General features: G+C 40.7%; 1 protein-coding gene across 1 annotated transcript; it reads left to right on the forward strand.

Annotated features, from left to right (window-relative positions):
- The first annotated feature begins 1,839 nt into the window (after window positions 1-1,839).
- On the forward strand, window positions 1,840-15,692 carry LOC134816418 (uncharacterized). Its single transcript, XM_063825254.1, has 11 exons — window positions 1,840-3,800; window positions 3,992-4,118; window positions 7,466-7,639; window positions 7,769-7,901; window positions 8,046-8,346; window positions 8,615-9,249; window positions 9,403-9,547; window positions 9,684-9,793; window positions 9,973-10,063; window positions 14,335-14,533; window positions 14,729-15,692. Exons 1-11 carry the CDS (start codon window positions 3,340-3,342, stop codon window positions 15,167-15,169), a joined length of 2,817 nt encoding a protein of 938 aa, XP_063681324.1. The 5' UTR covers window positions 1,840-3,339; the 3' UTR covers window positions 15,170-15,692.
- The last annotated feature ends 578 nt before the right edge of the window (window positions 15,693-16,270 follow it).

Genomic DNA, 16,270 nt, shown 5'->3' on the forward strand with positions numbered 1-16,270 from the left:
TTGCTGGAGCACCGTCAAACCTCAATTTACCGGTTCTTCATAGAATGCAAAAAATGGACAATAAACCGAACTTTACTGTAAATGGACGCATTGCGTAAGGAAATAATACCGGTAAATAGTTGTTTGACTGTGTTTGTTAAAGGAGTATATTGGGCAATGATTCAGGTTAATGATATATTATATGATATTCAACGTTTTATATGATATTCAACGTCATATTTATTTTTGTATTATTCACACTGCAATTTTATGATTATATTCGGAATCTAAGTAGCTTATCTACTGTAATATATAATAAAAAGTAATATATAATATTATAAAGTTTTAACATTCGAAAGGTTGAATGTGGTAACTGGCACTCCTCATTAGAACAAGGTCCTTTCAGATTATAAAGAGATCAGGCGGAATGATTGTCGCACAATATATGACGTATTTGTATCTAATATAAGTAACAACGATCATGAAAATCATTTGTTAACATAATTATATGTAAGTTATGCGTAGCGCGTAAAATATGTACATTTTGGATACAAATAGTGAAGGTTAATGTGCCTTTCCGGCTCTTAATGAGTATACAAATATATACACGCTACACTTGCACTGTTAATTGTTACCATGACATTTTATTTTGTTTGATTTAATTTATTTCTTTTTCGAATTGTCGGCTGGTTTTATATTTTTAACACTTTAATTTGTCCTATTTTTTCGCTTCACTAATTAGGGGCAAATATATATAATATGGTGAGAAAGGAAATATTTGAGGAGGTAGAAAAGAGAAATACTTGGTAAATTTCAACTTCTAACCCTTACGACCGATTTATCTACCGATGCGATGTCACATGATATGGCTGAGAGTAATTGAAACGAACGGCAATTTCCCAACTTAAAGTTTTATTTTCCCAGTTTTGAAACTTTAAATTTAGAAACTAACCAAATAACCGTTCGTTTCACTCCAGCTAGCTCATCATTATTCCTCATAATATACGAAGGGGGGAGGGGGGGCCAAGTCAGTACCCATAGGTCGGCCTTAATAGCTCAATCACTGAGTGCCCAATTGAAATAATTCTTTCTGGTTTGACTTACTACCACCACTGGTTCGAGGAATTTGTCAAATCGAAAAATATTCGTGTTCATTTTCTTCAAATGAAGGTTCATTTTCGCATTTATTAAATAGTTTGGATAGTCGGATCGAGCCAAATTTTATTAAATGGTGTTTGTCCTGAAAAAAATGAGAGTTCTAGCTTCTCAGATGACCGAGATATGAAGCATAACGAGTGGTTCATTACGTGTGGTCAGGTGATTGGGTTGAGGCTAGATCCGCATTACGGGAATCGTGCAGAGAGCCCAATTACGGTGTCATAATTGGGTAATCAATGAGTACCCAATCAATTTTGCTAACGAGATAAACAAATTGCTTGATAACTTCGTCATTTTAAATCCGTTTCGCACCATATTTTCAGATTATATTTCGGATTAAATGACCTATTGCAATATGTTACAATGGAGTCTCTAACATATTCACCAACACCTGTTTAAGCAATTCAATGTTGATTGGGTGTAGCCCCCAAAAATCGAATTTTCAAATTTTAGTGACTTAATCTTTGAACAAGTATGTACAGTATGCCATCTGCAAAGCAACAACTCTCAAATATAAAACACGGCGGTGGTATAAGACCCAACGTATGGGTAGTGACTTTTGCCCCCCCCCCCCCCCCTGTACATAGTTGATAGTTGGAGGCTTTGTGTTGTGCTAGCAGTGATCGAATATTATGAGATATCAGAACACATGATACATGAATCACGTCCTCATCATTTTAATATCCTAACACCTACCTAGCCAGGTTAGAATGACTGATCTGATGGATACAAGTTGAAGAGAGGTGGAGATGAGGACGTGTTCTATCAGTGTCACGTGATCTGATGAACTGTGATAGGAAAAGGAAGCTTGGTGATGAGGAGCAGTATATCATGGCTCTGTTAAAACGTCTCCATCTTCAGCAAACCTCTGAGTTGTACGAGAAAGCTCCTAGCCACAACAAGAGATCTGTTCCTGCTAGGGGCCCCAGTGCTGTTCCTGCTAGGGGCCCCAGTGGTGGTAAGGCTAGAGGCTCAGAAACTGGGGGTTCCGGTCATGTTAGGGGCCCACGTGCTGGTCATGGTGGGGTTCCGGGTGCGGCTACGGGCAACAAGCGATGGCGGCTGAGTCCCATTGTAGAAGAAGAGGAAGGATCGGCTAAAAGACGCCGGATAGACACCGAGATGGCAGACAATCTGTTCAATAACCTGTGGATATCTGACAGCAAGAAAGATAACCAAATTATATCAGACAGTCAGGAAGATGAAGAAATTATGGGATCTGATAAAGATGCAGCAACTGGGGATGTTGAGGCTACAGTCAGTGAGGCTGATGAACTGCCCGAAACTTTTAAGAGTGTGAATTTGAGGGTGGGTGTGCAGAATGGGAGATCATTAGAGGATGCATTTATAAAGAACCAGTTACGAGAACACAGACTCCAAGTAGTACTCTGGACTCCCCCCATCACTCTAGATACTATGATTCAGAACGGACTCCACACGGTCCATCCTGCAGAAACTTTTCAAAACGAGGAGGGAGAACAAGAGTACATGTGCTAACTTCTATCTTGACCAGAACACTTATACTATCCTCCTGTCCCAACCAGAACGCTTGGGTTTAGTGCTTGCTGACTATTTGCCCCATTTCACAGAACTCAGTAACATTGAGTAATTTAAATGATTCATTATATTTTGGGGTAAATTAAAGTATTTCTCATTAAGGGTAATCTGATCTATCGCCAATCTTTTTAAAAGACAGAACGATGTTTCCAGGTCGACTTTCTATATTTTAAATTAAATTATTTAAAAAAGGGTAAGCTGATTAATCGCCAATCTTTATATGAGACCTGACAATTTTTCCAGGTCAACTGTTTCTGTATGGCGATTATTGAAAAAGCTTGATCTGACAATATGTCTCATTTATTTTTAGTTTCACTTTCTGTTTAATGTGTATTAAAGTTTATTTAATTTTTACTTGTTGCAATTTATATTCAATTCAATTTCTTGATAAAGTCAAAAGTTTATTTATATTTCTGACCGATTTCTTGAAAACTTACATCAGACAACCTTGATATAACAAACATGCACATAGCTAGGATTGGACTTATTATAAAACTTCTTTCATATCATAAACCTAAACCCACCTCAGGAAGGTAGTGCTAGTCACGTGACATGTCACAGCACCAGTAACTGTGCTTAAGAAGATTACTTATTCCTAGATACACTGCTTGTTAACTTCACTGTCCGGATACTATACTCATAACAATGGCTACAGCTATAAGTAGCCTCACTGTAGAGGAGCTTAAAGACATCGTCACCAAGTCAATCGATCAGAAACTGCAGGAGAGCATGGGAAAAGAAACATTCCACAACTCTCAGAATCACCCTCAGAATCCGTCTCCTAATCGTCAAGATTACAACAACAACAACAACAACAATACCCATTACAGGAACACCCCCCGCTTCCAGAACTATCAAAACTCTACTCCCCACTACAATAACAATAATCCTTCCTACAATAATTCTTCCTACAATAATCCTTCCTACAATAACAATTACCAAACAAGAGGCACTCCCAGAACTACACATCATCAGAATAGTACACAGAATAACATCCGACCATACAACAACCAGAACAGTTACAATAACAACCAGAATAGTTACCATAGTAACCAGAATAGTCATGGCAACCAGAATAGTCCTAACAAATATTACAACCAACGCAGGTAGGCTCATTATTAATCACTTTACTAGACGAATTTGACAGCAGAATTAAGGATTTACTTGATAGTCAGAGGTCTTCAGAATCCTAATTTTATGGAATGTTTTAACTAGGTAACTATAGCTGAATCTATTTGTGGGCAAATAATAATATTACTAATAATAAAAGGAATAATACTTCTTTTACATGTTTCAGGTTCCACGAGGTCCAGCCTTTGAAGATAATGATTACATATGTGGAAACAGCCTGCACTTTCTGGGGCCAGGTTCTTACTCCGGATCTACTGGACACTACAAGACAGCTGGAGACAGATCTACAAGATGTAAGTAACAGACAACTAGAGACAGATCTCCAAGATGTAAGTAACAGACAACTAGAGACAGATCTACAACTCTACAAGATGCAAGTACCGGACAACTAGAGACAGATCTGCAAGATGTAAGTACCAGACAACTAGAGACATATCTACAAGATGTAAGTAACAGACAACCAGAGACAGATCTACAAGATGTAAGTACCGGACAACTAGAGACAGATATATACAAGATGTAAGTACCAGACAACAAGAGACAGATATAATACAAGATGTAAGTAACAGACAACTAGAGACATATCTACAAGATGTAAGTACCGGACAACAAGAGACATATCTACAAGATGTAAGTACCAGACAACTAGAGACAGATCTACAAGATGTAAGTACCGGACAACTAGAGACAGATCTCCAAGATGTAAGTACCAGACAACTAGAGACAGATCTCCAAGATGTAAGTACCGGACAACAAGAGACAGATATACAAGATGTAAGTAACCGACAACTAGAGACAGATCTACAAGATGTAAGTACCGGACAACAAGAGACAGATCTACAAGATGCAAGTACCGGACAACTAGAGACAGATCTACAAGATGTAAGTACCGGACAACTAGAGACATATCTACAAGATGTAAGTACCAGACAACTAGAGACAAATCTACAAGATGTAAGTACCAGACAACAAGAGACAGATATACAAGATGCAAGTACCGGACAACTAGAGACATATCTACAAGATGTAAGTACCAGACAACTAGAGACAGATCTACAAGATGCAAGTACCGGACAACTAGAGACATATCTACAAGATGTAAGTACCAGACAACTAGAGACATATCTACAAGATGTAAGTACCGGACAACTAGAGACATATCTACAAGATGTAAGTACCAGACAACTAAAGACAAATCTACAAGATGCAAGTACCGGACAACTAGAGACATATCTACAAGATGTAAGTACCAGACAACTAGAGACATATCTACAAGATGTAAGTACCGGACAACTAGAGACATATCTACAAGATGTAAGTACCGGACAACTAGAGACATATCTACAAGATGTAAGTACCAGACAACTAGAGACAAATCTACAAGATGCAAGTACCGGACAACTAGAGACATATCTACAAGATGTAAGTACCAGACAACTAGAGACAGATCTGCAAGATGTAAGTACCGGACAACTAGAGACATATCTACAAGATGTAAGTACCAGACAACTAGAGACATATCTACAAGATGTAAGTACCGGACAACTAGAGACATATCTACAAGATGTAAGTACCAGACAACTAGAGACAAATCTACAAGATGCAAGTACCGGACAACTAGAGACATATCTACAAGATGTAAGTACCAGACAACTAGAGACATATCTACAAGATGTAAGTACCGGACAACTAGAGACATATCTACAAGATGTAAGTACCGGACAACTAGAGACATATCTACAAGATGTAAGTACCACACAACTAGAGACAGATCTACAAGATGTAAGTACCACACAACCAGAGACAGATCTACAAGATGTAAGTACCGGACAACTAGAGACATATCTACAAGGTGTAAGTACCAGACAACTAGAGACATATCTACAAGATGTAAGTACCAGACAACTAGAGACAGATCTACAAGATGTAAGTACCAGACAACTAGAGACATATCTACAAGATGTAAGTACCAGACAACTAGAGACAGATATAATACAAGATGTAAGTAACAGACAACTAGAGACATATCTACAAGATGTAAGTACCGGACAACAAGAGACATATCTACAAGATGTAAGTACCAGACAACTAGAGACAGATCTACAAGATGTAAGTACCGGACAACTAGAGACAGATCTCCAAGATGTAAGTACCGGACAACAAGAGACAGATATACAAGATGTAAGTACCAGACAACTAGAGACATATCTACAAGATGCAAGTACCAGACAACTAGAGACAGATCTACAAGATGTAAGTACCAGACAACTAGAGACATATCTACAAGATGTAAGTACCAGACAACTAGAGACAGATCTACAAGATGTAAGTACCAGACAACTAGAGACATATCTACAAGATGTAAGTACCAGACAACTAGAGACAGATATAATACAAGATGTAAGTAACAGACAACTAGAGACATATCTACAAGATGTAAGTACCGGACAACAAGAGACATATCTACAAGATGTAAGTACCAGACAACTAGAGACAGATCTACAAGATGTAAGTACCGGACAACTAGAGACAGATCTCCAAGATGTAAGTACCGGACAACAAGAGACAGATATACAAGATGTAAGTACCAGACAACTAGAGACATATCTACAAGATGCAAGTACCAGACAACTAGAGACAGATCTACAAGGTGTAAGTACCAGACAACTAGAGACATATCTACAAGATGTAAGTACCAGACAACTAGAGACAGATCTACAAGATGTAAGTACCAGACAACTAGAGACATATCTACAAGATGTAAGTACCAGACAACTAGAGACAGATATAATACAAGATGTAAGTAACAGACAACTAGAGACATATCTACAAGATGTAAGTACCGGACAACAAGAGACATATCTACAAGATGTAAGTACCAGACAACTAGAGACAGATCTACAAGATGTAAGTACCGGACAACTAGAGACAGATCTCCAAGATGTAAGTACCGGACAACAAGAGACAGATATACAAGATGTAAGTACCAGACAACTAGAGACATATCTACAAGATGCAAGTACCAGACAACTAGAGACAGATCTACAAGATGTAAGTACCAGACAACTAGAGACATATCTACAAGATGTAAGTACCAGACAACTAGAGACAGATCTACAAGATGTAAGTACCAGACAACTAGAGACATATCTACAAGATGTAAGTACCAGACAACTAGAGACAGATATAATACAAGATGTAAGTAACAGACAACTAGAGACATATCTACAAGATGTAAGTACCGGACAACAAGAGACATATCTACAAGATGTAAGTACCAGACAACTAGAGACAGATCTACAAGATGTAAGTACCGGACAACTAGAGACAGATCTCCAAGATGTAAGTACCGGACAACAAGAGACAGATATACAAGATGTAAGTACCAGACAACTAGAGACATATCTACAAGATGCAAGTACCAGACAACTAGAGACAGATCTACAAGATGTAAGTACCAGACAACTAGAGACATATCTACAAGATGTAAGTACCAGACAACTAGAGACAGATCTACAAGATGTAAGTACCAGACAACTAGAGACATATCTACAAGATGCAAGTACCAGACAACTAGAGACAGATCTACAAGATGGGGAAGATGCAATATATGTTGCATGGTAACAGTGCCCAACTTCAGATGTGTCCGGGACTGCCACCAGTAGCTCACATCACCAAAGGGGGACTGTACGGGACCATGTGGTGTGAAAGGTGGTACAGATGTATCACATGTCAGATTCCTGATGAACAGGGGAATACTGACGTTCTGTTTGTCGACTACGGGAACAAGGAGAAGAAAAACATCGCCGATTTGGTAAGTTTCATAGTATTACTATGCAGTATGCTCATGCAATGGTCACAAGTTTCACTAGTCACTACTAAAATTTTTCTGAATATCTGGTCCTGCTACTTAAATAAGCTCTGATAATTGTTGTTGTTGCAGGTTGCTCTAAAGAGCCCTAAACTGTTGGAGGTCCCGTTCTTCGCGTATCCGTTCAGATTCCCTAAACTGGAAGCACTACCAGACAAACTTACGGAGGCAGTTGGCAGTTTCGACACTGAGTCCATTCTTACAGGTATGTAGTTTTACAAACTAACTGAACTGACCACATCACCCCCGCCCACCCCCCCCCCCCCCCAACGTAGTCTAGATTTTTGTTCTTTAATGGCCATCAATTTCCGGAAAGCTTTGAAAACATGTGTCACGTATAGTGTTTCAGGGTTTGTCAGTCAGACCCCACTGCCTGATCTCTACACGGACATCTACGTAAACAGACCTCAACTAACAAACCAGCCCTCCTGTACTACCTACAATGAGCTGATGGTGGAGCTGGGGTTCGCAAAGAAGAGCGAGGAGAGCGCGACAGTGCGCAGAACCCAGCCTAGCTACTACACCCAGGCGCTCCACCAGCGCATCAAGATGCTCTCCACCCTCTGCAGAGACAAGGACCTGGAAATGGCCAAGCTTTGCGGAGATCAGCCTCCAGATACTCCTGCTAGATCACCCTTCCATGACATCAGGTACCTGCTATTTTCACTCTCAGCCGGAAAACAAATACAATTAAACCTTACAAGATAATATAAGAAGATAGTATACCCTAAATTATTGCTACTATACGGCATGAGGGGTAGCTGAATTCATCTGAACATCTTTATTGCCACCATAAGAACCCTAAGCAACATTTCACACGAGGTACACTTAGTACAGTATATAGGCTTTACTGTCTGCTATAGGTTTACACACAAATACAAACGCAATATAGTCCGATTTTAATTCAATTTAATGCAGGTACGCGGAATCTAATGGTGACTCTACTCCCACACAAACTACTAGTCCATCTCAATCTTTGACTGAAGTTGTAAAAGATAAGAACGTTGTTGAAGACGCAGTAGAAGTCGTAAAGGAAGAGGTAGTGACGGAAGAGGATGTGAAGATAGACTTAGTGAAGGAAGACGTGGTGACGGAAGAGATAGTTAGCGAGAAGAGTTTGGACCCGGTAGAAAGTATAGAGGAGCAAATACAGATCTACATATTGTCCCTGATAGATAAGATAGATAAATATAACAGTACTGCAGCTGACATAGTGACTGGTACTGACACCAGAGCAATCAAGAGTGTGTTGGAGCAGCTCCAGTCTGTGGAAGTTAGCTCTGAACTAGCAGATCTCCGCTCCTCCGTGGAAATGGAGCTGGAGAGTCTAACGCAGAGCAGCGCCGCGATCCAGGGCTGCGCTGATTCTGCTTCGTTAGAGCGCGCAGTTGAGAAGCGGGATGCGAACCTGCTCGCTGTGAGTGAGGCTGTGGAGCTTTACACGGAGTTGGCGGAGCAGTCAGAGCTGAAGAACAAGTTCCAACTCATTAACGAGATAGTTGCGGCCTACGAACAACCTCAAGCTGATTCTGGATTACCTGAACAATCACTAGGTTTGGAAGAAATGTAGTTACTGAGTTTATCTCTAATATTTCATTCATAATATGTATACGGTTATATTTCTTCTATTTCACTGATAACTGAACGCAAAAGAGTTATATCATTGTAGAGTGCTGAATGCGGATGAACATTAAATATAATTTCAGACTCGTTGCTGGATGGTGTTGATGAGATGAGTAGCGGCTTCCTAAGCGATGTCATTAAAGTTCAAGGAAACTGTCGCGAACACTTGACTGTGTTGAACGGACAACTGGTCAGCTGCAGCAGACTTCTCAGCAACAACACTGTCAGGTATAAACTTTACTGTAACCAGATAGAAGTGCTCCTGCCAGTGGCCTAACCAACCCACTATGGTGGCACAAGCCACGGTCAACTGTAACCATAGTGACCGTTACCACGGTCAACTGTAACCATGGTAACTGTGTAGGTTATTCGGAGAGAGCAAGATAGTTGAGGTGGGGGAGGATAGTGCTGATGAGAATGGTTTTGTCGTGGTGACTGATCAACAAAACGATAAAGAAAACATCACCTCTCTCGGTTAGTCGAAAAATCCGCCATTTCTCAACCACACGACAACCAAATTTCTCCAGTAGTGATTATGTCAGACACAGATTTAACTATCTCTGGCTAAATGTTAGTTAATTGTGATTGGTAATAAATACCTCCTTACAGTATTGCAGTATTGTGTTATATAAACTATCCTTCACTCTGTTCAGGAAATAGTTTGAAGACAGTTTGTTCGTTGTTAGAGGAGCTGTTAACCACATCTCAACATCACTACAACGACCTCTCACCCGTATCAGCCAGGTAATATCACCATTATAACGACCTCTCACCCGTATCAGCCAGGTAATATTCACCATTACAACAACCTCTCACCCGTATCAGCCAGGTAATATCACCATTACAACAACCTCTCGCCCGTATCAGCCAGGTAATATCACCATTATAACGACCTCTCGCCCGTATCAGCCAGGTAATATTCACCATTACAACAACCTCTCACCCGTATCAGCCAGGTAATATCACCATTATAACGACCTCTCACCCGTATCAGCCAGGTAATATTCACCATTACAACAACCTCTCACCCGTATCAGCCAGGTAATATCACCATTACAACAACCTCTCACCCGTATCAGCCAGGTAATATCACCATTATAACGACCTCTCACCCGTATCAGCCAGGTAATATCACCATTATGACGACCTCTCACCCGTATCAGCCAGGTAATATTCACCATTACAACAACCTCTCACCCGTATCAGCCAGGTAATATTCACCATTACAACAACCTCTCACCCGTATCAGCCAGGTAATATCACCATTATAACGACCCTCACCCGTATCAGCCAGGTAATATCACCATTATAACGACCTCTCACCCGTATCATTCAGGTAATATCACCATTATGACGACCTCTCACCCGTATCAGCCAGGTAATACCACCATTATAACGATGGGGGGGGGGGTACCAATGGCATAAATGGCATAATGGAGAATTGGCCAAACAAAATTTCCATTTATGCCATGAAATTCTATGCCATTTGATGAATTTTATGCCATTTGTCTCCATTCTATGCCATTCGAAATATGAAATTTTAAAACTTTGAACTGAGAATTTAATAACGAATAGTCTGCACCCCACTAGTACTGTCCACCTTTATCTCTATTTATTGTACTACAACATCTATTTTCACCCATTAATTTCCTCAAAATATCCCTAGCAATGGGCATTATTGATCATAATTACGTTCAATGTATGTCCTCCATTGTAGCGGCCCAAAACCGTTGACCCGGCATTAATAGCTCACCAAACGAGTTAAGTTTACTAGTTCCAAAGGCTAGGTGGCCAGTATTGGAATCACCGACTATGCATGTTGAGTTGCGATTTTTCCAACTGACTGATCGGAAAGTGAGGCTATATCGCACTCCTTTCTCGACAGAGCCCTTCTCTATTCGGTGAGAGAAGAAGTCCAGAGATCGCCGAGTCATTCGGTACATTGATCTGTCACTGCAGTCTAACTTGAGACTGTCAGTCTTGGAGCTTCTGTCAGCAAACAAGATCCCACAAGATTCACCCACTGTGATCGTATAAATTGACGATTCGGAGTGGATTGTGATCTCATTATCTGAGTGTTCTGGCAGAAAGCTCTCCTAACCAACGTATCGATTGACCAAGCAGGAGTTGATAACTTGTGCTGCTCCTTTCTTCTTCAGCTCGGGAGAGCTCTTGTAGAACTCTTCAGCCTGCATCTTATTGATCGAATCCACTAGGGGTTGCAAGGCTTCAGGAATGATAGGCGGACTAGTGGTCGCTTTTGACCCTACATAAGAATATGGATGGCCAAACGATTTCACTGAGTGACCATTCTCATCATTAAATTCAGTGGCTGTTAGGAAGTCAACAATCGGCTGCGCAGCGTGTTCATCAATAAAATCGTTGATAATTATTGCCGGGACCATACCGGATGGGACTGCAGGGGGCTCAAACACGTGAAGAGAAGGAGGAGGAGGAGGAGGAGGCGTAGCAACATGTTGTGGTTGTGATGTGGCCGTGGTTGTTATGCTCTCGAGTTTCTCTGATAAGGCCTTCAGCGTTGAATTGGTCTTATCTTGTTGCAGATTCAAGTGCGTGAGACCTGTGTTGATGTCTGATAAGGCCACCACTCTCTCAGCAATCAGATTGTAGCTGCTACTGATTCTGTCGGTGTCTGCAATCAGGGAAGTAAGTTTATCCTCAAGGGAGGTTATCTGTTTCGTAAGGGAAGCATTGTCATCTGATAAGTTAGATATCCTCAGTATTAGACTGTCAGTTTGTGTATTGTTGCGGGCTTCAACTCCCGGTGGGTTGAAGCAAAAGGGCACATCCAGTCGATAAGCTGTCCAACAAAATTCTTAGTGATACCCTTAAGGTTGGAACAGTTGCTGTGCCATTCCTGGGTGCAATTGGTACAAGAAAGAATCCAGGCCTCTGGGTCGTGCTTTGGCACATGGGCATTTCATAGGATTTGCTGGGGAGGCCGGCTTCTTCTTGTCCTTCTTCTTGTCCTGTACTTTAGATGGCATTCCGCCGAGGCTAATTCGTTGTTTGCTGATAGGTTTGGGCATGGTGTAGAGAGGCAATGGGAGCCAGGATCCAAGTCTTGTCACCTCGGTTTCCCGCCTGCATGAAGTATTCACTTCCAATGGCTACAAAGCAACAGGTATGTATTTGAAGGCCGTGCAGTACATCGCAGAAGCATTCCTCGATAAGGAAATCGATCCAGACGAGCGTGCTTACAAGGCATGGTGGGCAAAAACATTTTTCGTTACTTGGAAAGAGAATACTTACTCAACTGTCAGCATAACGAATCAGACGTACCTTGATCTTATATGTACTTGTGACGGTCTTGTTTTGTATTTAACTCTGCTGAAGAAGCAATTCCCTAATGCTGAAATCGTCATTTATTACCTTGGAAAGTTGGAAGTGATCAGAATGAGCAGCTGTTTGCATTTATTCGGGTTTCTTTTTCATCTGAGGCATCATGTAGCCGGTGGGCCCGACATGATACGACATATCTTGACACGTCGGGGTTTGTCGGGATTTGTCAGGGTTTGTCGGGGTTTGTCGGGGTTTGTCAGGGTTTGACGGGGTTTCCGGTTTGTCGAGCCTGGAGGCTTTCTTTTTTTTTTTTTTTTTTTTGAGTCTCCCAACAAAAAGCCGAGACGGAGTCATCAAGCTTTACGTGGAAAAACACTATACAAGAAGGCCTCATGTAGCCGGTGGGCCCGAGGCAAAACCCCTCGACAAACCGTTTGTCGGGGTTTGTCGGGGTTTGTCGAGCCTGGAGGCTACATGATGCCTCATCTGGTCGCTCAAGAAATATGGATGCGATAACTATGGCCCATGGAATGGAGAGAAAGAATGTGTACTGTGCTTTATCATTACATGAAGACACATTTGCAATTGCACATGCACGTGGAAGTACAGTTTTGCATCCTACAGTTCACCTCAAAAAGGTTAAATCTACAGGCCAGAAAGCAGAACGAGTGAAATGGACTGGTGGTATGATAAGCCTAGGCAAGTTGGCAAAAACGCTGGACAGGGCATCGAGGGACTGCATTCGAGAAGGGAAAAGAAACAATTTCCCTGTGTTCGCCGCAGTCGCAGATCCTGAAGAACAGAGTGGGAAGCCAATCGTCCGCGTCCATGGCCAAGTACTTTCTTTGGAAGCTGTAGATGATGAAGCTGGATGCCTCTAGGATGAGGACGACTTAGCTTATGAGGTAGAACCTGAAGTTGATGATTGTGATGATAGAGAAACGATATCAACAGATAAATATGGAACACTATCCTTCCGGCCTTTTGAGAAACTCACGCTCAATGGAGGAAGAAGCACTTTATCAACAAAATCTCGTCTTTCAAGATTCAAGGGGGACGCGTTGCGGATGTTCAACAGTTTTGAAAGCTGGCAGTACAGAAACTCTTAAAGTCTTCAAATCTCAGCAGGAATTTGCAAAAGGAGTGGTTAGATTTATTTCTTATAAGTCATGCCCGATGAAGTACTACTGCCAGGAGCATAGCCTAATCAATGGATCTCCTAATGTTTGGCTACTCGTCGAAGACAAATACATCAGATGCGTTGTTCCTTGATGACATTCAAAATCGTTGTGTTGTCAATGTTTGTATTCTGTACATTTTGAACATCTCACAATTTGCTTTTCTTGAATAGTCAAATGTTTGGTATATGTTTGATATAATACATTTCTATTTTCTTTATTTGTCATACGAATCTTTGACTTTAACGATCATTCCAAGCGTTATAAAGCATGAAACATGTCTCTTATTCAAGTACTAATAAAATTTGCGAATTTAAAGTCATCCTAAAGGTCAAATATGAAGACCTAAATTCATGGCATAAATTGGCATAAATGGAGAATTGGCCAAACAAAATTTCCATTTATGCCATGAAATTTCTATGCCATTTGATGAATTCTATGCCATTGGTACCCCCCCCCCCCCCCCCCCCCCCCCATAACGATCTATCAGGTTACCAGGTAATATGAAAATTGATCCTTTAAAAATTTGTTCAGTGTACGAGGTGTAGTGAAAGAAAGAGCCGTAAAGAAGAGAGAAGAATTGGAACTATTTGTGACGAGCTCTGAACTGTATCAGAAGAGGGCACTGTCAGCCCGCCAAACATTGCAAAACAAACCTGACCTCTCTAATCTCACGGATATAAAGAAGCAACTCAAAACGGCAAAACGCCAAGTCAAACTTTCTCAAATAACGGTAAACCATAAAAATGTTAAGTAATGATAGCAGTGTCACATTGATGGAGATCGTATTTATGTAACTCTGTTCACCGATGACTCTTACCGTTTTTTAGTTGAGCACTAATTATTAGTGATTAATAAAAACTAATTATCAGTGATTAATAATTCGTTGGAATGTTATAAGGCAATTTTAATAACTCACTCTTCGTAGGACGATGATGAAGATGAAGAGTCGAGTATGAGAGAAAGTATGATAAATCTCCACAAGCTCTACAAAACAGAGGAAACAGAGTTTGCCAATCTTCTAGATCTCGCCCAAACAACACACCCTGAATTACTGATACAACACCCCCAGCTAAAAGCCATGTCCCAAGGTGACCACTTGTTGAAGACCAGCTGGGAGCTGCACGAGTTTGTCTTGCCTGATACCTCCGCGTGTATAAACAGTCAGGGTCTCAACGTGTATTGTGGGTTCTACAGTGACCTGGAGCCTGTTTACTTTGTGGAGCGTGCTCTGCAGACTGTGGAGGGCCGGTTAGAGGAACACGCCCTCCAAATCATCAGAGAGACTTTGTCTGACAACTGTTTTGCAGTTATCATCAATAAAAAGAGCCTCCGAGTGTACGGCGCCACTACCCAGCCCCCTATTTAAAGCTCAGGGACCACTTTTGTGAGTTGTGACGCGGAATTGCTTTATCACTCTATTCTCCGGGGAGGGGCAGCTGAAATTAACATTGATCGTTTTATTGGACACTGATGTCGAATCAATGAAACAGATTATCCACATTCCACATAGCATGCGTTATTGCGTTGTCAGTTGTAGGCGATAGCTTTTTAGATTCAAGGAGACATGTCCCCACATGTCCATTTAAAGATTTTGGTAAAATTTTCCTTGATGGTTTCGTGACATTTTTGGTTTTAAGTTTAGGTCAGCGTTTACACAACAAGTTCTAAGTTACTTTTGGTCACGTGATAGCTACCCGAGTGTAGAGTGATTAACGATCAGCGTTGTAACAAGAACTTTCTTACGATTTTTACTTTAAATAAGTTCTTTTAACTTTGAATAGTGAATTTCAATTTAATTTAATTCTGTGTTTTTACCAGTTTAAAATGCATATTTATTTGAATGTGCTGAATTCGAAGATAAATTTATGTTCCAGTTTTTAAAAAACAGATTCCATCGTTTGAATTTGTCTTTACTGTTTACGTGAAAGAAGTATAATATTAATAGAAGTGGCTCTGATTTACGTGGTCGTCCGCGTCAGCTGGACATAAGTGATAGGTCTGAAATATTCGACATTTTATTTGAGGATAGTTCACAAATTTAGTCAACAAATCCTCGATTGACGATGCTACCGGAATAGAAGCAGAGCAAGTAATGCACGTCGAAGTTTTAATAACGGGTGATACTTCATCATTCATACGGCTCTATTTGTCTTAAATTATTTCGCTCTCGCAACATAACTAATTTCATTCGAATTTTTACGGATGATTCTCTTGAAATATTTGTTCCATATCGGCGCGCGTCTTGGTAGGTTATAAACCTACAATTTACAACTGTTTTGCAGCAGAAAAATGGCCTTTTATGTTTTATTAACCACAACCCGAATTTGCTTTTTAATAGCCTGTCACGTGACTACTTACCTGAGGACCCCAGGCTATATATTATGCTCATTAACATAATAGATTTGGCGGAATGACAGGCTGAGCGCGGCCCAGTAAGTGACTACAACCCTTTTCTCCGTACACTATA

The sequence above is a fragment of the Bolinopsis microptera genome, chromosome 6, assembly GCF_026151205.1.
Source record: "Bolinopsis microptera isolate Bmic1 chromosome 6, MBARI_Bmic_1.0, whole genome shotgun sequence".
In the NCBI taxonomy this organism is placed as follows: domain Eukaryota; kingdom Metazoa; phylum Ctenophora; class Tentaculata; order Lobata; family Bolinopsidae; genus Bolinopsis; species Bolinopsis microptera.

Bases quoted from the DNA above. Each gene is read 5' to 3' on its own strand.
- LOC134816418 (XM_063825254.1), top strand. From the start codon at position 3,340: ATGGCTACAGCTATAAGTAGCCTCACTGTAGAGGAGCTTAAAGACATC. The intron at 3,801-3,991 runs GTAGGCTCATTA...TACATGTTTCAG, and splicing joins AAATATTACAACCAACGCAG to GTTCCACGAGGTCCAGCCTT. The intron at 9,794-9,972 runs GTTAGTCGAAAA...CACTCTGTTCAG, and splicing joins AGAAAACATCACCTCTCTCG to GAAATAGTTTGAAGACAGTT.